The 21,156-nt window shown below is 42.7% G+C and overlaps 1 protein-coding gene across 1 annotated transcript in view; it reads right to left on the bottom strand.

The window, feature by feature from the left end:
• Nucleotides 1-20,713, bottom strand: part of LOC115591785 (glypican-5-like) — a 59,164-nt gene extending 38,451 nt beyond the window's left edge. The window contains exons 1-7 of the mRNA XM_030434099.1: nt 20,364-20,713; nt 15,163-15,324; nt 9,494-10,041; nt 8,089-8,271; nt 5,668-5,849; nt 5,436-5,495; nt 4,730-4,852 (exon numbers count right to left, since the gene is read on the bottom strand). Coding sequence (XP_030289959.1) covers nt 4,730-4,852; nt 5,436-5,495; nt 5,668-5,849; nt 8,089-8,271; nt 9,494-10,041; nt 15,163-15,324; nt 20,364-20,541 — 1,436 coding nt within the window. The 5' untranslated portion in view covers nt 20,542-20,713. The remainder of the gene's footprint in view (nt 1-4,729; nt 4,853-5,435; nt 5,496-5,667; nt 5,850-8,088; nt 8,272-9,493; nt 10,042-15,162; nt 15,325-20,363) is intronic.
• Between the last annotated feature and the right edge of the window lie 443 nt (nt 20,714-21,156).

A 21,156-nucleotide genomic window follows, 5' to 3' on the forward strand; every position in this document is an offset into this window, starting at 1 on the left:
GGTGAAACATCTTCAAGACAAAGTCCAGTTGCCTACAATACAGCACTTTGTACCAGTACCATGACCTGAATGACTGAGAACCTTCATCAACAGGTCATTGTCAGTGTTTTGAGTGATGATTTTTTTGGATTAATATTGTGGAAATCATTAAATTAATGTGTTTGTTGCATTATCGGCTGTAGATGTTTCAGACTGAACCGTTTCTAACTCGTTAATATACTGCTGGGTAGTTCAATCTACCACTCTACTCTTTGGGAGCATCACAGTAGCATCTCTGTCCTGACCACATATCTTTAAAAACTTTATCTTAAGAAGTTGGAGAAATGACCTAACAGATGAAGCGACATTTCATTCTTCACGTTATCAGAATAATAAAAAAAATCAACCCATCTGGGGATACATGGTGCTACTATTAGGGATTAGAATAACTTGGGGGCCTCTAGTAATTTGTAATAATTGCAGAGGATGTGCAAATCTGCATGTCAGTGATTTGGGGGTGTATTTCTTTTAAAACATCTGTTTTCTTCGAAATAATAATAATAACACATTTTATTTAAAAGCGGTTTTCTATATACTCAAAGACACTGAACAGAAAACAAACATCAAATCAGCAAAACAATAGAAAGGAGTACACTAAAAACACATTAGACTGAGCTAAACTTTAAAAGCCATTTTAAAAAGGTGTGCTTTTGTCCGTGATTTGAATGTTGCTGTCTGACAACTGAACAATGACATTTGATTGTGACTCATAACATGCTGAAAAGCAGTCAAGCAGTGACATCAGCTATACTGACGTTCACAAGAGATGACAGAGACGGTTAGGAGCAACAAAAGGCTGTCCTGTTCAATTGCAGCCACAAAACATCTTTTACTTGAGCTAAATGCCCTGCGTGTGTGTATTTATCCTTGTTTTTATCCCCATGCAGAAAGTGGGCAAATGAATTTCAAACCATATCTGAATGTGGCTGCTGAAGAACAAACAACTGCGCTTTTTAAAAGTTGCTCTCATGAGGTCCCCTGGAGATACTAGTCCTTTGCCAATAGGTCTTCAGATGTACATTGCAGTAGTAGAGCTAAAGTATAAGGGAGCACAAAATGGTACATGAGTAAATGCACTGAGTTACAGTCGACCACTGACAGCAAGAAATGGTTTAATAGTAACTGTTCTGAATATGCATGCACGGTTACCTAATATCAGTTCATCCTCATACTATCACGTTGTGCTGTCTTGCTCAGAGGCCAGTCAATCAGAGGTTCGGAGACACACTGAGACTCCACTGCATATCACACACTGGATTTCATTTGTCCCATTTGCGCTTTTTTTGATTTAAATCGGAGACATTCACCGAGGCAGAAATGGCTGCTGTAAATTAGCTACAGATGGGGGCTGTGACATTAAGTGAGACAGGACAGATAGGAAGCTGCTCAGTTCAGCTGTGACTCTAAATGTCATTGTTTGATTGAAATTTCTTCTTAAATTATCTAGAACACATATATCGAGTTTGAATGACGAGTTTTTGAGAGCCACTGCGTCCATAATATGATGGAGAACCACACACAATGGTGAAGACTGTTCTCTGCGTTGTCTGCACTCGATTGGCCAGGAGCGACTGTCGCTGCTGCCAACTGGGCCCCGCCATCGCCTCAGTGTATGTATGGCCTAGTCCGGGTTGGCAGCGGGTAGCAATGTTTACTCTTGGGTCTCCACATTGTTCAAGTAATTCAAAGTAACTCGCTGTATTCTGAGCTTATTACCTCAAGTTGTTGAATACTATAAAACGATTGTAGAACTGTAGCTTACTTCTTTTATAATCCTCGGGGCCCAGCAGTTTACTTTGTGCACATTTCTCCTGCTCGTATTCATGCAAAATGTGAAAGTTATTTCACTTATTTCACCTTGTTTTTTTTACTGAGGGCATGCTGATGATGAACATTCCCTGAGAATGCCGTTTAAGATGCCCTTCGGCATGTGTTTAGCCGCCTATCTCTCTTTCTCTCACCAACACAGACGTTTGTAAGTGAAGTGGGTCAGAGGGCGGAGGAGATGAACGGAGGTCTGAATAGAAGGGTGGAGAGATGAATGGATGGCTGAATTAATGAATGAATGGGTGGATGGATGGATGGATGGATGTAAGAGAGAAGAAGATGTAAAGAGGTCAGAGAGGCACAGAATGGCGAAACTCCAACACAGGCTGAGTATAACATCTCTTCTGTTCCTTGAAGTAAAACTTCACCAATATAAATATATATAAATACACTTTGAAAATTCCACTAGTTATATGCAGAAGCCTCGTCGCAATGTAGGTCACAGACAAAATGACAAAGTGAAAGAGGACTTCTGGATGTACTGCAGGTCAATATGCAAGTTGGATGCAAATCAGGATGTAAACTAAACATTGCGCTTGTTAGAAAGACATTGTATCCATTGTGCTTAGTTTTCTTCAACTCTGGAAAAACAGGTGACTTTTTATGTTGGGTAAACTACAGCTTTTCTTTTTTTTGGAGAGCATCTATTATCTAATACAGATCAGGTGTGACCAGGTCAATTTATTCCACAATCACATCTCATTTCTGTTTAGTTCTGTTCACCTGGATTCTGACAAGAAATGATCAACCGATTCTTCATGTTCCATTTTAAATCAGTTTCTTACATTCAGGCACCTGGATTCTTTGACTTAAGGTAATTTTACAACAAGACAATACTTAGAGTTCAGGGACATTTAGTTAAAAAAAGTAAATTAAGATTAAGATAATTAAGATTCACTGCCAATGAAAATAAGCATATGAATTTGAAAAGTATCATACTGTATAATGGTTTTATATATATATGTAGGATTATATTATTAAATCACAACAAATGTTTTCTTGTGAAGTTTGTCATATGGAGCGGGTCTGGACCATTAGTGTATATTACTATGAGCAGTGGCAAGGAAATGGCAGAGCAATTAAACACGAGGTTCACTGGCCTTCACTGTAGCACTGACAGCGACAAAGCAAGTGTGTGTGTGTGTGTGTGTTTGTTTGTTTATTTGTGTGGGAAGGCTTGTTGTCCTTGGAAGGCTTCACGGCCTGTTTCATATGGTTGATAGACCATTAAGAAGAAAACCTCCAGCTACTGTTTGCTTCTGAGATGTGTGTGTGTGTGTGTGTGTGCATGCGTGCGTGCTTGTGTGTGTGTGTGTGTGTGTGTGTGTGAGCGTGTGTGTAAGTGAATGTGTACTTGTACATCTATCTTTGTGGGAACCAATTTGAGTTTTGGACCTTGGGAGTGAGGACATTTTGGGAAAATGACATCATTTTGTCAAGCCCTCACTTCTGTGACAGAGTTACAAAGAGCTGTTTGAGGCTCTTTTAAGGTTTAGGTTAGAATCTGGTTTAGTCTGGGGTCGGGATGAGGGTCGTGGTTAGGCTTTTAAATTGTGACGATTAAGGTTATGGTAAGGGGGCTTGGCAATAAATTATGTTAGTGAGTGTCCTCACAAGTAAAGCAGTATAAATGTGTGTGTGTGTGTGTGTGTGGGTGTATGTTTGTGTGTGTTGAGACAGGGCTGTGTGCAGTAAGATGTCAGATGACCGCAATCATCCCATATTCTGTGTGTATCAGGGTGCACGCGAGTTTGCGCGTTAGATGGTACGTGCGTAGGAATGTGTGTGTTGGAGGGCGTTTGCGTGCGCGCCTGTGAATGTGTGTGTGTCGGTACGTGTGTGTGTTTGCCCATTTGTCTTGTTACCAGTTTAAGCTGCCAATGCAATCACCATGAGAAAGACTCTGGAAACGAACTCTCTAACCTTCACAACCCTGTCACCCCCCAACCCTGGCAACTCTTAGGAGCCACAGACACACACACACACACACACACACACTCGAACACACGCATTCTCATATGCCTCAGTTTGGTGTCTCCCATAAATCATCATTATCACCATAGAAGCACTCATCACAGACATTTAATGATATAAAAGGGGCCTCATTACAGACATTTCGAAAGTCTGAAATCCATCTTATGTTAGATTACGGCGACATTTAGGAGTTGTGGTGTTACAGAAACATTAACTTATCTAAGGATAGAAATTTAGTTGTTATATAACTCACATTGATATCAGGCTTACCTAGAGTGATAGAAATATGATTCACACATGTCAAACCAAGCAGCAACCTCTGGGGCTGAAACATGATGGATCACTCGAGACCGGCTCCAAAAGAGAGTCAATCCCCATGTAATATAACAGACAAGTCTACAACCAGTTCTGTTACGGAGTGTGTTATTTAGCCTTAGCCAGCTTGGTCGCTTGCAGTTGAGTGGGACTGAACTCACAAGACTTGCTTCAGCTCCAGCCAGGCTCCACCTAATTGCCCATCTATGGTTTGCCGGGAGTTAGGCGGAGTCGCTCCCTGCCAAGATGGCGACGGCCAGCACCACCCACTTTGAGCTTCATTCTGGCTCTTCAGAAACCAACGGTTGACGTCACCGTGGCTCTTGTAGCAGTAATCCGGTCATTAGCTATGCACCGACTTAGACTCCTGAATACAGGCCTGAAATTTCAGCACGAGCTTGACCCCGGCCCGACAGCTGACAATATTTTTTTCCCTCCCTTTCCATATACTTTTCTCTTTAATAGACAGAATCCGTGCAGCAAGATCACATACTGCGTCAGAGCAACCGTTGTACATTCTTGGTGTTTTGCAGGTCCTTCCTTAGCATTAAAGTGATACAGCAAACACACAAACCTCTCCACGACGTCTTGGCCACTCCAGCATGTGTGCTGCTCAATCTCCATCTCACTCTCGCAAAGCATCTCTGGTAGCTCTGAGAAAAACCACTGGTACCGCTGGATAGAGCCCTCAAACTCCCTGGAAGAGAGAGAAGTCGGCACAGTTGAATGCTTGGGTAGTTATCAGTAACGGCAGGATCAGTGTACCATGTGCTTTTATTTGTTTCAATTTTAGACTTGTCATGTCCAGTTCCCTGTGAAATCCTGCTGAAAACAACACGGGGGGGAGAGAAACAAGCTCATAGCAGTTTTTTACAATGACTGCATAATGAAGGTCCCAGCTTGAGAAAATGGCTTTATCATTCAGGAGGATTGACTCATGAAAGAATGGAGACATTGCCTTATTCAAATGCCACTATGCTAACAGAAAATTAAAGGTCCGCTGACTGGTTTGACCTTTGATAACTGTCACTAGTGGGGACACCTGAGTTCCTCCTAATTGATGTAATAGACTGAATAATTCTCACAGATGTGTTCAATGATTGTAGAATAAGGTACAAATCTGGACTTTAACTTAACAAAACAGATTAAATGACTACTGTCATCAAAAAAACATGCACAGACATTAACAGGTGATTAGATGCATGTAGTTTGACTGTGTTATTATATGCAAATACTCCTTTGATAAGAATTCGAAGTGCAACTAATGGAGACAGTTTTACCTTGACAGTTTTTTCAGGCTGCGACTTTTGTCTCCTCTGGAACCTTTAAGAAGGAACGACCTGCCGGGATAAATAAACACACACAAAGGAAAATACATCTTTGAATTGATTTTCTTCTGCTGTGACTGAAGGTCAAAGTTTAAAAACAACCTCTGTCTCTTTTCTAGAGGGAAAATTCCCGGCCCAGATATTCTGACCTCTGAACAGAAGCCGTTTCCAGTATGGCTCTCACCTTCGAGGTTGCTGCTGCAGACGCTGATGAGCAGCGGGACCCGCTGAGGGAGGCGATGTCACAGGCGACCTCTGTGAGGTGACTGATGTAGCCGGGCTCACAGAGGCTGTAACATGTGACGTGGTGGGATTTGCACTTGGCATCACGGGACCAGCTGCATGGGGTCCACACACCTTCTCTACCTGAGGAAGAGACAGTTGGCAGGCTTGTGCTTGAGAAAGGTTGATGACGACCACGTGGGTGCTTTTCAGCGATCTAGAACAGCAGCTTCAAAACTATTCTAAAGTACCCCTTCATCGACACCAAGATTTTAAACAGGATGTTATTTAATTATCGGTTATAATTAATGAATCAAAGGAATGTGGATATTGTTCTACTTTTTTTTACAAAAGACATGGTCATCCTTAGATTGTCAATGTCAGTGGCTTTGTCTTTTCTCCCAGTAGATTCAGTATGCGGTGTTAAGAGTTTAACAACGATTTAACGATTATTTTCATCGTCGATTAATCTGTCACTTATTTCATTTCAATTGGTGGATTAGCTATTTGGTCTGTAAAATATCAGTAAATGGTTCAAACTGTTGATCAGTGTTTACCAAAGCCCAAGATGAGGTCATTACATGTCTTTTTTTCATCAACAACCCAACGACACGCAGTTTACTGTCTTAATGGAGTTAGGTAACCAAAAAATATTTATAATCAAGAAGATGGAATCAGATAGTTTTGATTTTTTTTTCAAACAAATCTAATAAAACCGATGGATCAGTCTATCAACAGCTGACAATTGACTGACTAATGAAGCACACTGATTTGTAATAGATCTGTGCATTTTTTTTTCCACCGAAAACCTGAGCTTCATAATCATCCCATGTAAACCTCAAACAAAGCAGATCACCCACTGCTGTACAAATACAGAACCCCCGGTCAAAGCCAGCTAGATTCGCCAACTTATTCCTTCTAGATTCGCCTACAAGCCGGGCAGGCCGGGGTGATATGGCTGAACAGTGTATCCCAATAGTGAAGTTTTGTATTGTTCAATATGGAAAATGATTGATCCTTTTTGATGACCTGACTTATCTTTATCATTTTAAAAGACTAGGTGAAAAAAGGTTTAAATAAACCTTTTCATATTGAATGAAAGCACAGAAATAAAAACACACAAATAAATAAAAATACTGCCATCCCAGCGAGCTGACCTGCCCTTGTTTATTCCCAATTTCCACTCCCGTCAGCACTCATTTTCCCACTCTGGTGTTAATGGGTTGCTCCTGAGTTTCGAGCTGGTGCGGCAGATTGTCAAACATTCATAAAATGTACCCTGCACTTTCCATTATTGCATTTATGAGACAAAACGCAAACAGAAGTTCACATAATAACGTCCAATATGTGTTTCAGTCTCAGCTCCATTAAATCCAGGCCACACAGTGAGAACAGTCAAACTCTGTGTAATGCACCACTCACCACTTGCAAAATCAACACTGATTTTGTTCTGTGCAAAAGAGCCCAGCACAATTACCTCCAACATGGTGCCGTGGATCACATAACGCCGTGTATCACAGAGGCTGGTAAAAATCAGTCCCCTCAACATTGCTCTCACACTGTTACAGAGGCGGCTGCTGTCTTAAAATCCACGATCCACGACATTGTCAGAGGCTTAGGGGTCAGCCTCTGGTGATGTGTCCAATGAATGAGACGCCTGGTCAAATATTTAATGAAGTGGTATTTTCTTATTAGCCACAATTAGCGGTGCGATTATGCTTGTGTGTGTTTGTTTACCTCTCAGGAATCTACTCTACTAAGTCCACAATGTTCTCTCAAAGTTGGAATGCTTTCTCAAGTTCTTCCTCCAACAGTGTGTGCATGCATGTATTTGTGTGTCGTCTGTTTGTCCGGAGATTAGCCACAGAAACTTTCTCATCACTCAGAACCAAGCTGCATTCTGGGTATTGGTTGTCCCGCCAACCGCAGTCTTTGTCTGGCACTGGATCTGTATTCACGCTCACATACACACTCGCGCAAACACACACAGACACACACACACACACACACACAGACTGAGGGGAACCCCAGATCCTCTGAAGAATGAGGCTGTTTTTAGCCCTTCTAGGTACAAGGCTTTTGTGAGGAGATCCAACTGCCAGGCTGAAAGAGAACCCACGGCCTTCCTCACTCTGTGTCCAAAATTCAAATGACTTTATTATTGGGGCATATGAGTGAGGATGGTTGAGCAATCTGTTACTGATCCATTTTTAGTGCCGGTGCTTTAGAGGGGCACATTTGAGGGATAAAACCTTTCTTTAGTATTCAAAGCTTTCAAAGTAGACTGGTACTAATATCCAGAATCTAAAATGCAAAGTACAGACAGTATAAAGCAAACCGCTTGGGCACACCTTCCCCTCCATCCCATCATCCCCTCTATTACCGTGGCTGTAATGCGTGGTCCGTGCAGCTGAGCGTGCAGTATGGCGTCGTTCACGTGATTTCGGACCGCTAACAGAGCGAGTTCCATGCTGTTTTGGTTGCTGCTGGTTGCTAAAGTGGCAGCTAACCGCTGGAGCAACACCACCAAACTCCCCCAAGGGGCGCCCAGCTCCGACACACCCATCTAGAAGAGAGAGAATGGACGGGAACAGAGGCGAAATGGGAAGGGTGAAATCAGAGGAGAGAGGAGATGACACATGTGGAAAGGAGAATGACATGCTTCAATGCTACGTTTTAAACTGTTCACTATAGCAGGTAAATTGGCTCCGATACCTATCTCTCCCTATCTATCTTTGGCGGAGATCATGACACACTGCTATAATTAGCAAATCAAATGGATTGATGAACCGATGATTGAGATGACAGGCAGTTTCTGTCTCACGACAGAAGTGCCAAGAGCGGATTCTTTCAGAAACCGAGCCGCCTTCTGTCACAGAGAGGCTGTTCCGACTTGTCCCTCTGCCTCTCCTCGACTTCGCTGTGTGTGTTTTTCTCTCCTTTCTTTAATGAAGAGGATAAACATGATGGGAGTTGTTTTTCCATCACACTTTCTTTCCTTCCAAGAAACTCTCAGGCAGGATGAGCAGTGCCATCCTCCAGCCTTGTGCTATAAACAAGTCTCTCCACTGTGGGCGCAGTTAAAGCTGTCCAGCAAATGTCGAGGCAGCCCAGTAAGACGCACGGAGGACCCTGCCAATTCTCTTGGCAACGCTCTTGTTATTTGTCGGTCTAAGACTTAATGTGGGAATTATTTATTGATGATAAAGTGCTGTGAATGACTGATTCAGCGAAGTGAGTGATGGGAGCACGGCTACTTCTTTTTGTTACTTGTCTCTCCAGCAGCAGGAGGAGGCAGAAACTTCCCATGCATCTAAAACACTGTCACAACACACACATACGCGGCCTGAAAATATATTTTGAATCATTCTATGGAGCGAAGCATTACTGACATGATATCTGAAATGATTTACTTTTGAAATAAGGGCACGTTTATTTAAAGGAATTAATTATTCAAGGAATAACGGAATTAGTTAGACTGGCATTGTCATACTTTGTCTTTGACAGCTGTGTCCACCTGCCTCCCCTAACAGGATTCTGACTCTGGGGTTGATGAGACACAGCAGGCGGGTAGGGAGGTAATTTCTCATCTGAGGACTTTCTACCCAGAGCAGAGTCTTGATTGTTGGAACATTTAGGCAAAGGGTGGAAATTCAGGAGGTGTACAGTTTTACTTTTCTTTAAAACAGGGGTAAGAATATTTCAATTTTTCACTAATGTTAGTTCACTTTTGACGTGTGCCATATCTTACATCTTGCACCTTTAAAACACTTAAAACCAGCACTTACCAGACATCCTCTCATAATGTTGACACACAGTCCGGTACAGGGCCGGATCAGTGTCAGCCCTCTGCAGTGGGAGCAGTACTGCATCCTCACCAGGCCACGTCCACACTCTCTGGATAACGTTGCCTTCTCCGTCGCATTCACAACCTCTCCAGCCAGTCTCAGCAGACGGCTCAGTGCTCGGCCCGCCCCGAGTGCACGGGACAGGCTGCTCGCCAGGAGGCGAGGGTGGGGTCCGAACGGGCTGACGTCCTGCCGCGTCATCCGCAGGCAGTCGTCCCGATAAGCAGAGGGGGGCGAGTTGGACTGGGGCGGCGCGTGGCCGAACCCGGGGTTGAGGAGGCGGCGGTAGACCAACGGGAAGAGGTCATTGTAGAACCGACGCACAGCGTGGTCCAGTGAGGAATTGGAGTCCCCAGAAAGGTGCCGTTTGATGCTGCTGAACAGATGAAACACAAGGGGGCGACAGTCGGACGCCAGAGCAGAGTAGGCGCTGTCGAACAGAGTGCCAGTCAGGTTGGATGTGAAGGACACAAGCGACTCGAAGGTCTCTGGGATGAAAGAGAAGAGAGACGAACATGGATTTTATTGTTGCATGAGCTCTAGTGACAAATAGTCATGATAATTAGACAAGATTATAACTGACGGGAATATTAACAACATTATAAACAGTTAGGAAAGTCAGCTATCAGTCAACTGTCATCTTGCAGCAATTGGATAATTTGTGTACAGTGTTTGTGCATTAGTTTGCTTGGCTAGTACGATTTTCCCTTTGATAACTAGTTTAATGAATGATTAGTTAAGGAATATTTAATAACTATCCTCAGTCTTGTTATATGGACATTCTTACCTATATGTTTGGTGTTCTGCTGCTGCTGGTGCTGCTGCTTGTATGTATGTATGTATGTGTGTGTGTGCTGTTACATGTGAGGTACCTAATTGTGTCTCTGATGTTGTATTTTAACCTGCAATGTGTACAAAAACTTTTTCGGTAATGTGCCATTCAAAACAATTGAAGGTAAGAATTTGGACCTTTTGATTGCCCTAGATAGGACACATAACTAGAACGGCACTCAGTATAGATCATATCTCTGCCAAGGCCCAACAGTCCCCTTTGATTCAATCAGGCCTAATCCAATATCAAACTCCACAGCCCCGCATCACTCTAAATTCTTAGAAACCACCCATAATTTGAGCTCATCAGATCTAGAATCTGCATCAGATTCTCCTCATTCACAGATACCAGCCCCCTCAATACACCTGATTTTTTAATTTATCAAGATCAATGCATTATTCCCTGAGAGCATGTTGCGAAAATGTCGAAAAACACCCTATCTCGCAATGTTAAAGACACTGGGAAGAAAAAAAATCCTGGATCCGTCCCTTTATCTGGATCTGCACCAAAACGTAATGGGGTCTATTCTGGGCTGAGACCCATCCTCCATCCAAGTTTCACGGAAATCCGCTCAGTAGTATTTGTGTAATCCTGCTAACAATCCAACCAACAAGCAGACACAAGCGAAAACATAACCCCCTTGGCGGAGACAAAAAGTCAAGTGATCACCGAAGTCATGGGATTCATCCTCTTGGAGCCATTAATGTCTGATTCAAATTTAATGTCAGTGCATCCACAAATTGGATTACCAGATTTCTGTCTGGGCCAAATTGGTGGATGGACCAGCTGACTGACCAACATTACCATCTTTGGAGCCGGGGCGGCTTGTGTGGCCAAATAAAAACATTATGAGCAACAACAGTCTTGTTGTAAGACCCATCAAGGAATGCAGTCACTGTTTTATATATTTTACTTAACATATTTAAGTTTTTCAATGTTAGAAAGTAGTTACAAAGTCTAATAAATCAGTAATAGAACAAAAACACAATGCAAGATAAAAAAAAATATCAACCTCTCACTACCAGTTAAACCATCCTAAAACCAAAAGTTCACTGCGGCAAATACTGAGACCCAAGTGATGCTTTGGGTATTGTATTACAATAACACACCTGATAAATGCCCAAGTAGTAGTTTAGTACACAAAACTGGAACATAAACACAGCTACCAAAAAGGAATGTACAGCCATGTTAACAGAACAGTTGTGATAAATGTCTCTGAGCAACCCCCGTTCTTGGTTCACGTGATGGAATAAATAAACAGAACTTCACTGTATACCAGACAAAGGTTGTCCTATTTGTTATAGAGCCAGACTGATATATATCATTTGGCTTGTCACAGATATATTGATATCAGGGCATATGATATGGGCAGATATGAATTTCTTTTTCTTTTTTTTCAGGAGAAAAAACAGAAACATATGCTTTGGTTAGTGTCATTACAGTTCACAGTTTGTGTGCAATGATGTCATTTTGGACAATAAAGTTAATTGTTAAACTGTGAAATATCCAGCCTCAAATGTGTTTCATCACCGTACTTGAAGGATCATCACAAAAAATGTATATGTACATTTTCTGTGTATATAAGAATATCAGCCAACATGTCAACATCATAATTTCTTTACTCTCTGATTCTGGTGTCAGCACTCGCCGTAGACATATGAAGCAAAAATATACAGTATGTTATATATGTAATTTAGGTACAGTGGGTCTATATAAAAGTGCTCTATTTAGCAATGAGGGCATGGCAGACATGTGTGTCATTCCCATATATAAGATGTGTCATTTCCATATGTGTGCATATATCAGTTTCCCTTGTTACACAGTGTCTGTCTCACTAACCTTGGACTGACTTTATCCCGCTGCATACGAGCCAAAATAGCACGCAACTTAATTCATCCCTGAGCTCGTTCTCACTGGCCTGTTATCTTTAGTCAGGTGATAATGAGAGGCCCGATCTCAGGATCGACTGTGTTTCCTACGTCCGACACGGTCTAATAAAGTGGACAGCAGCCTTAACAGAGACGGTGTGCCCGTGGTGTGCAACAGTGTGTGTGTGTATGTGCGCGTGTGTGTCTATGTTTGAAACTTGCCAAGCAAAAAGGGTGATGTCAATCTGATGGCATCCTGACACACACACACACAGACACACACAGACACAAACTGGATGAAAAGAGAGAGGGAAATCTATTCAACTGTGACTTTCACTCAGTCATTCAACCCGTCAGCGCGCAAGTTTGTGTGCGTGTGTGTGTGTGCGTGCGTGTGTGTTTCAGCAGCTTTGTATTTCACTATCGCAGCCTGACTCTCCAAGTGTGAATCTATTTAATAACTCACAAATCGATTAAATGAAGAAATCATTATCACTCTCCAGGAGAGTTTTCACAACAGCGACACTGTTCAGTCCCGTACATTCGTACTCATTTCACGCAAACAGACAAAATCTAATGAGGCGACATTGATGGTGGTCGGTGGAGCAGCAGAGGCATGACTCACTACAGTACTGAGTGATAACGTCTTACTTTTATGTGTTTGCATACCCCCGTCCTGGCAATGGCAACACAAATACAGACGGCATCGAGTGACACGGCACAGTCGACTCCGGGGTCATGTGATTAGCTCTTTACCCTCTCTGATTGGATGACAGCTGCGCCACGGTGGAGAGGGCACAAGGGTCTTACAGTGCCAGGAGAAAACACACGCAAGCATGCGGACGCATATGCGTGCACAGACACACACACACACATGCAGACACACAGACACACACACACTAAAGTAATCCGCAGGGTGTAAATAGAGCCTGGCTACAAGCGCTCTGGGCATGTCTCAGTTTCTCTAGTGGGTTTTAATCACTGAGCTTTGGAGAGGGGATCCGCTGAGACTCAGCTCAGCTGTTGACCACTGCTGTCGTGCAAAATTAATTTCATTCATTAAAGGATTGGTTCACCCAAAGCACAAAGTGGAATTATTATTATTCCCCCCTTCTCGCGCAGTCTGGTTAGAAAAACTACAGCAACTGTACTGTATGGACAAATACCCAACCCACATTTGATATATGTAGTGAGACCTGTTATTGTCTTTTTGTATGTTGACTCTTCTACCCTGCACTTTATCACACATCTTGCTGATATCATTTATTACTTTATTTTTTTTTATTAATTCATTATTAATCTGTTCAATCTTACTTTTACTCTCCACAACCATGAAATCAGCGTAGAAAAGAAAAAGAAAGAGTATGAAAGAAAAGAAAGAAGAATCATTTAGCAGGTAGCTTGTGTTGGATCTGTTATACTTTTGCGATACTCCTTTTTCTCTTGCATTTTTTCCTCTAAACACTGTTGACAGAGAATCCAGCCCACCGTTGCTGAAAAGCTGCCAATTAATCTTCCCATTGGATCATCTATAAACACATGAATGGAATGCATAAACAAGTCGATACCAGGTGTAACTGATGTCACAATGCAAACTCCGCCTACTTCCACTGTAATGAGGTTGCTGCCGTATTTTCCGAGAATAAGAACTTGAACACAGCAGATCTGCCGCGGTTGATATTTCCTAGGGTTTATGAGAAAATGTTTTTGTGAAGTGACTCTTTACATTAATACATCCTGCTAACTTGCAAGTGGATGCATCGAAATTCTAACTCGCCTCCTATCGCTTGCTGCGGTGCTCTCCTCATTCAGCCCCTGTGTACTGGTGTTTTGCATTAATTTTACCCATGGATGGTTTAGCCTTCCACTGGGCATAAATAGCAGCTGAAACCGAGCCTGGGTGCATTCAGATGTAGCGGGAGAGGAGAGGAGTGAGAGATAGAGAGGCATGAGAAGAAGAAAACAGAGAGGTGCATGTTTGCCGTGTCTGTCTGCTGGGTTTCATCAGCTCTACCCCTCTCATAATCTCTGCACACACATTCATGCACGCAAACACACACACACACACGCTCACACAGACACACACACACACACAGCCTGGTGAATAGCGTTGAGAGACAAGTGGACAAGCAGAGTATTCTTCCTCCTATTCAGAGCAGCCCGTTAGAGACCGGCTGTTGCCCACGGCAACAACACTTTGCTGCGGATACGTACTGAATGTAAACATTCTCCGTCCCTCGCGCTCTCATTGGTCAAGAACAAAACCTGATTATCGCAGCGACAGAGACAGACAGACGGAGAAAGAGAGCGGAGAGTTGTAACAAAGTTTTCCGCTGCTCCCTCTGAGAGTTTGCTCTCTCAAAGACTCAATCGAAACATCAGTTGTTTGTTTGGCTAGCCACCGTGGCGCCTCACAAAATAAACTGGCCTCACACCACCACCCTGACACAAACTAGCTATTTCATGATGAACACACAAAGTGAGAATGACGGGGGGCTACAGGCACTTGACAGAACCGTTTAAACGACAGAATTACCACCGGTATCAATGTCAATTTGATTTACGCTCTTCAGTCACTTACAGCCATTATTAGCGCTCGCTAACTGTAACAAATTCATACGGAAAAGTGTCTGTGCAGCATGGCTAAAAAGGAACTTTATTGTTTAAATAAGGACCGCAACTAGTGATATTTGTTAAAAATACAAGAATGCAGTTGAATGCGGTATAATCATGCACTCTGCTCTCCCTCCGCACCTTGATGCCACAACAGATCATTTTCACACGTGCTGAAATATCAGAAAACATCTTTTCGGTTCTCCAATATGAATTTCCCTTCAACAATGCATGAAACAGATGAATGTTAAAATTCCGTAATCGAGTCTACGCCCCCTTGTTACTCCCCCCCTCACCTTGGTAGGCCTTGGTGTGTCCAGCGATCAGGTACTTGAGTTCAAAGCTGTAGGATCGCATCTTCTGCTGCGTCTCGCTGCGAACAGCCGCCATGTAGCTGTCCTCCATCTTTGCGGTGCAGCAGCTGGGCCCGGGGTGGACACACACTCGGAGAGACTCACCTACAAGACAGAGGCAGCAGAGAAAAGCTTCAGGCCCCGACATGTTCACTGAAGATCCACTGATATTTTTAGTCAGGACAGCAGAAGGAAGGGATTATTTCATGAAGTCTGCACAGCTTTACTCTGACCTTGGATAAAAAGTTTGAGCCATACTCAGCAAGTTTCTCACGATTTAAAGAGGGAATGACGTACTGTGTCTGATAGGCCTTCAATATTTTTCTAGCATAAATGCTATTTTTTGATTGCTCGTGTTTTAATTGTCGTTTAAATGCATCTTTTTAATCTATAACTATTCATTTGCCTATTTTTCGCCTTTTGTTTTCATCGTCTTTAAATGCAATAAAAAAAAAAGGGTAAATGCTTTATTTGAACGCATTTTTCTGTCTCTGTAAAGCCGATTGAATTGCCTTGTTTCTGGATGTGCTAACTGTTCATGCCTTGCCCTTTTGCTGCATGTCATCACTAAATGACTAACCAATGAGAATGCAGCTTGTTAACTAGAGAAGGCAATTTCTGAATAAACTGCAGCGTGAGTGTCGGATGCTTAAAAGCTTACGCGAAACAGTATTACTGGCTTCAAAGTTAAATAATACCAAAAATGTATGAAAGACAATGAATATTTCAACATTTGTTGAGAAGCTTATGAAGCGTTTCCCACACGAAGATTTTACTTGGGTATATTAGAGGAGAAGAAGCCATCTGCGATTGATTAACTAGTTGACCAATTTCCATGCCACTCGACACCTCCAGTCTACTGACAATCAAACTACAGAGGCAAACATTTAAAGTGGTCCTGATCAAGTTGTTTTAGAGTCTCATTCTCAAATCGTCAAACTCCAACGGTTTGAGCTGGCGGCTCAGCTCCGATATAACCAAACTGTCCCACTACCACCACCGGCCAAAGGCACAGGGTCATTCTGCGGGAAACACTGCTGACGCTAAACTTCATTGCTGGCTTTGATTTATAAGAAGTAGCAGCTGAAGCATTTTGAATAGATTTAAAACTGGGACCGCACAAAAATACATTTACAATGAGCCTGTCGGGACCTGACGTGATGACACGCACAGTGGGCGACACTTCAACACTTAAACCAAACTGTGTGTGGATTTGTGTGTGTGTGTGTGTGCGCAGCAGTCTGACTTTGGTCGTCTGCTGTAAGCCAAGCTGTCAAGTAGCAGGCTGAGATCAAGGGAGAGAGAGAGATGAGAGGAATGGATCGTTCAGCTATGTCTGATCTGACACACACACACATTAGCACACGCTCACACACCCACACACACACACACACACACACACACACACACACACACACAGCAAACCTCAGTCAAAACCTTCAGCTCTTCATATTAGCACTGGATGACCGTGTTAACATTAATGAGATAGTATTTATTGGAAGTCCTATGTTGCGTTCCTCATTTGTAATTGGGACAGCAGGTCGTTCGGGAGGCGGACTGAGACCTGCACTGTTTGTGATGAGACTGGAAGTCTGGAAACAGCCACTCCGGTACTCAATCAGTCAGCGTGATTCAGAAACCTGTGTGGCTTCTGTTCTCGTCTCAAATAATTCATTAAACTAGTTTGATAAGAATCTTAGCACAGGGTCCACATACTGGACATATTCCAGACCTTTCAGCTGCATCACATGGCCTCCATCAACAGATGGAGTTTGCTCAGTTACCATAGAGATGATTCCTTTGTTATCACATGATATATGTCTGGGATTTCACATGATAACAGTTGGTTGTACAATATATGGGGGGGGGAGACTGTAATCCTTGTCTCTGTTCCAGCCTGGACGCTCCAGACAATCTCCAACGAGTGAACGCTGTCTTTGAAATGACTTTGTGAAAGGACAATATTGGAAACCTCAAGCTTAACTATTCATTAGTTTATTTCAGAGCAACTGCCTTACTTTTTTTCACTTTGTTTAATGTATATACATTTTCTTCCACTTGTCCTGGGTTGAGTTGTGGTTGCAGGACGCTAAGAAGCGTATTCCAGTCCTCCTTCTCCCAAGCAACGCTTACCAGCTCAGCCTGGGGGATCCCAAGGCATCCCAGGCTAGGTGAAATATGTAATTCCACCTGTAAGTTCTGTTAATGCCCTGGGATCTCCTCCCAGTTGGTGCCCAGAAAACCTCCAAAGGGAGGCACCCAGGAGGAATCCTAATAAGATGCCCAAACCACCTCAGCTGGCTCCTTTTAACACACAGCAGCAGCTCTACTCTGCACTCCCTCTGGGTGTCCAAGCTCCTCTCTCTATCACTAAGGCTGAGCCCTTCCACCCTACAGAGGCCATACATTTTGGATACCTGCATCCATACTCTCATTATTTTGGTCACTGTCCCAAAGGTGACCATAGGTGGGGGCTGGAATCTAGGCGGAGTGGCAAATGAGTTTTCATCTCAGCTCTCTTGTCACAACGATGGCGAACCACACCAAACCTTGTCCATCTGACACTCCAGTTTCTAAGATACTTCACTCAGAGAAACACCAGAGCAACACCACCTCAATGTGGTGGAGAGGTCTGTGTGTGCCTGTGATCCCGAGAGTTGTGTTATCAGGGGCAATAGCTCCTAACTGAATACCCCATAACTCAACCTTCTCTATGGTGGCTGCTAGGAACCTGAAAGACTCTCTCCAGACACAGAGTTTATAGACACATTCTGGGCTACTGTAGAAACATGGCAGTGGAACATGGCTGGCTCTGTAAATATAAAAGGCTCATTCTATGGTGACAAAAACATAACACTCCCTAGCCTCAGGTGATTATACGCTTATAAAAAAAGAAATTATCCATATCATGTTCAATGTCTTAAATCCTACGTACTGGTCGTTTAAAATGACATTCCTCTCAAGCCAATTCATCCATGGCTACATCAGATCGGAAGACTGTGGTCTTATCTAATCTATAATTAGCAGACATGTCAGCCTGAAAAATGAAAAGGTCACCACCATATATTGTTAAATGGAGCTCTACGTTCAGTCAGTCAGACTGTTCTTTTTGCATGCTTAGGCCTTTATTTAATCTCTCGCACCATCCCCTCGTTCACTCCTCTCATGCATGCTCACTTATGATTTCCTGCCTTCATTATCTGAAGCTGTCAACTGACGCCAGCTGCTCACATCAACAGGTCACATCCATCCAACAGCACAGCGACACACCTACATTTTTTTTTTTTTTTTTTTTACTTCATTCACCCGTCTCGTCTAATTGAACGAGCTGTTAACAATCCCAAGCTCGCCGCACACTATTTGTTCCTGCAGCAACGGTAGGGTGGTGGGAAAACTGCGGCGTCTTGTGTCTAATTTGGCTTACATAAGCTATAACTGCGTACAGTCTAAACAACAGGCAGACAATTAGTCCCCACAGGAAGCTGAAAAATGTGTGCTGTATCTGTATCTGTTTATCTGAGTGTTGTCTACTGATACAGAGAGCATAGATTTCCATGTGTCTGCTGATCATAGCTTGACGATTAACATCCCAGTCTTATTTTTCATTAAGTGCATACGTATGACAAAGAGACAGTTTTGCAAAATGTATCAGGATTACAAGAAAACAAAGCTTTTTGTGGGTTGGTTTTGGGTGTGGTTACAAAAAAAAAACATTTTTGTTGCATATCCATGCAAACCTTACATGCAAACATTTTTGTTGCATATCCATGCAAACCTTACAGCAATTCATTACTTGCCGCCCGCTGTAACACTGTGCGAGCAGAGCGGCACGAGCCAGAAAGAAATCTCACATTTACATTTTGAAAACAGCATCTTTAACACCACCTCTTTATAGCCAGTGAGCCTTCGAGAGCTCTTTGTAAGTGTTCCAGACTATGAAGGGTAGTTTTCAACAGAAATAGCTTCTCTCTCTGGGAAGTGTTGGCCGCACAGTGATGACCCATTATATTTGGAATACGGTCCTGCATTTCTAAAGCTACGGGTTTAAATCCTGCGAGGGGCTACGAGATAAAGCAATGTTTGAAGTACCAACAACCTCATACCAGGAGAGATGTTCGGGTAGATTTAGAAATATTCACAACACAGGAAGGTTGTCTATTCCTGCCCGACTATAAGAAGAGAATCTCAAAGTGTGTGAGCAACTTTACAGATTTTTTTTTTTTTATCTATAAAGATCTTAATGTTACTTTACTGTACAGTGCTTAGTAGTCAGGAATATTTGGGAGAAATTCTTCTGAACAGGTTCTTCAATTATAAAAGGTACACAATTATAATGAGCTAAATAATAAATAATAATGCATCAAAAGTAAAAGCAGTGATTTTTGTCGAAGAAAAGCCTCAACAGTGTTATATTATGTTAAATCTATATGATATATATTTTAACCACTACATGTATCAAACATATATATTATCATTACTGATGTATTATTAGTATGCAAGCAAAAGCGGATGTTTTTTGGTCCGGTCTATCAGATCTGGAGCTAATTTTGACTCCCTTTTACACGGCTTGGTAGTTTTATTTTCTCACAATGCATTTGAATCATGTGTTTTTATTTTTACTACTCAAAATCTAGGAATTAAGGCAATTAAGGACATTGGGATATCTCAGTGTTTCACTTGATTAATTATTCTCTGTCATATCTCAGTTTGTATCTTATGTTTTGTGAATATTTTTGACTTTTGTTGCATATCCATGCACGTGCATACAGCACACATATGCACCCACATCCCAAATATCCCCAACTAATTTTGAATAGTGTCAATCTTAAGTGGAACAATAATGTGCATTATTTGCCCGGAATTATAGTGGGGTAAAAGTAAAAAGGAGCACAAAACAGAAAAAGTGAAAGTTGCATAAAGTTCTACTCTGCCACAATATACTAAACTAGACTAAATGTACAGTTCAAGTCTACTTCAGACTCTAGCTGAGTTCAGTCAGGAGGACTCTATTCTGTTCTGTTCAGGCCTTTATTTGATCTCTCATACCATCCTGTCATTCACTCCTCTCAGGCATGCTCTCTCATAATTCCCTGCCTCCTATGTAGAGTCTCTGCAGTGACATTTTCCAGGGGGGGCTGACTGACCTGCTCCCGGCCTGTCTGGCACCAGCTCCACCGGGCCTATTTGGCGCATCATGTAGGCTGTCTTCACCTCATGACAGCTGTCCACATCGGCTGATCCACAGCCGCTCTCCGGCAGAAAAACACAGTAAAACAAAATCAGCCAAAACAAGTCCACGTTTCGTAAGGCTGCGCGGAACATCGCAACATGTCAGTCGGGAGATAGAGAGTCTGGGCGGGTTAGTATGAAATCCTCCTGAGGGTCCCGGCGGTGGCTGCAGAGTGTGTGGCTGGACAAACTTCATGTGCGGCCGCTCAAGTGTGCGTGGAGCCCGCCGTCACACCGAGCGCCCTCCTCCCGCCTCCCTCTCTCACTCACTTCACCTCAATTACTTAATTGACATGTGCGCGCAAAACGTCTAAAATATGTCAAAACGCCACATGGATCTGCGCCAGGCTACAGCAACTACTGTACTGTTAATAAACTCCGGACACTTAAGAAACTAACAACACAGCAAGAGCAGGTCATAACAATTATGAGGAATAAACGCAATTTAATTATAATTCACTTTGTTATGTGACCACTAGTCGTCTGTTTATGTTTTTTTTTATGATATTGGCTCTCTCAAATACATATTTCACAACAGCTGCTTCTTCAGATAAGGTCCATTGAACTTGACTGACTGCTGAGTGAAGTGCAGTCAGTTTGTATAAGTGGGAGGTTGGCGCCGCCTGCTGGTCCCTCTGAGTCACAGCAGTGTCAATTTGACAGCTCCCCGATAAAATGATTAAAATATCAGTAAAACGTTAATGTACA

Source organism: Sparus aurata, chromosome 11 (genome assembly GCF_900880675.1).
Source record: "Sparus aurata chromosome 11, fSpaAur1.1, whole genome shotgun sequence".
Lineage (NCBI taxonomy): Eukaryota > Metazoa > Chordata > Actinopteri > Spariformes > Sparidae > Sparus > Sparus aurata.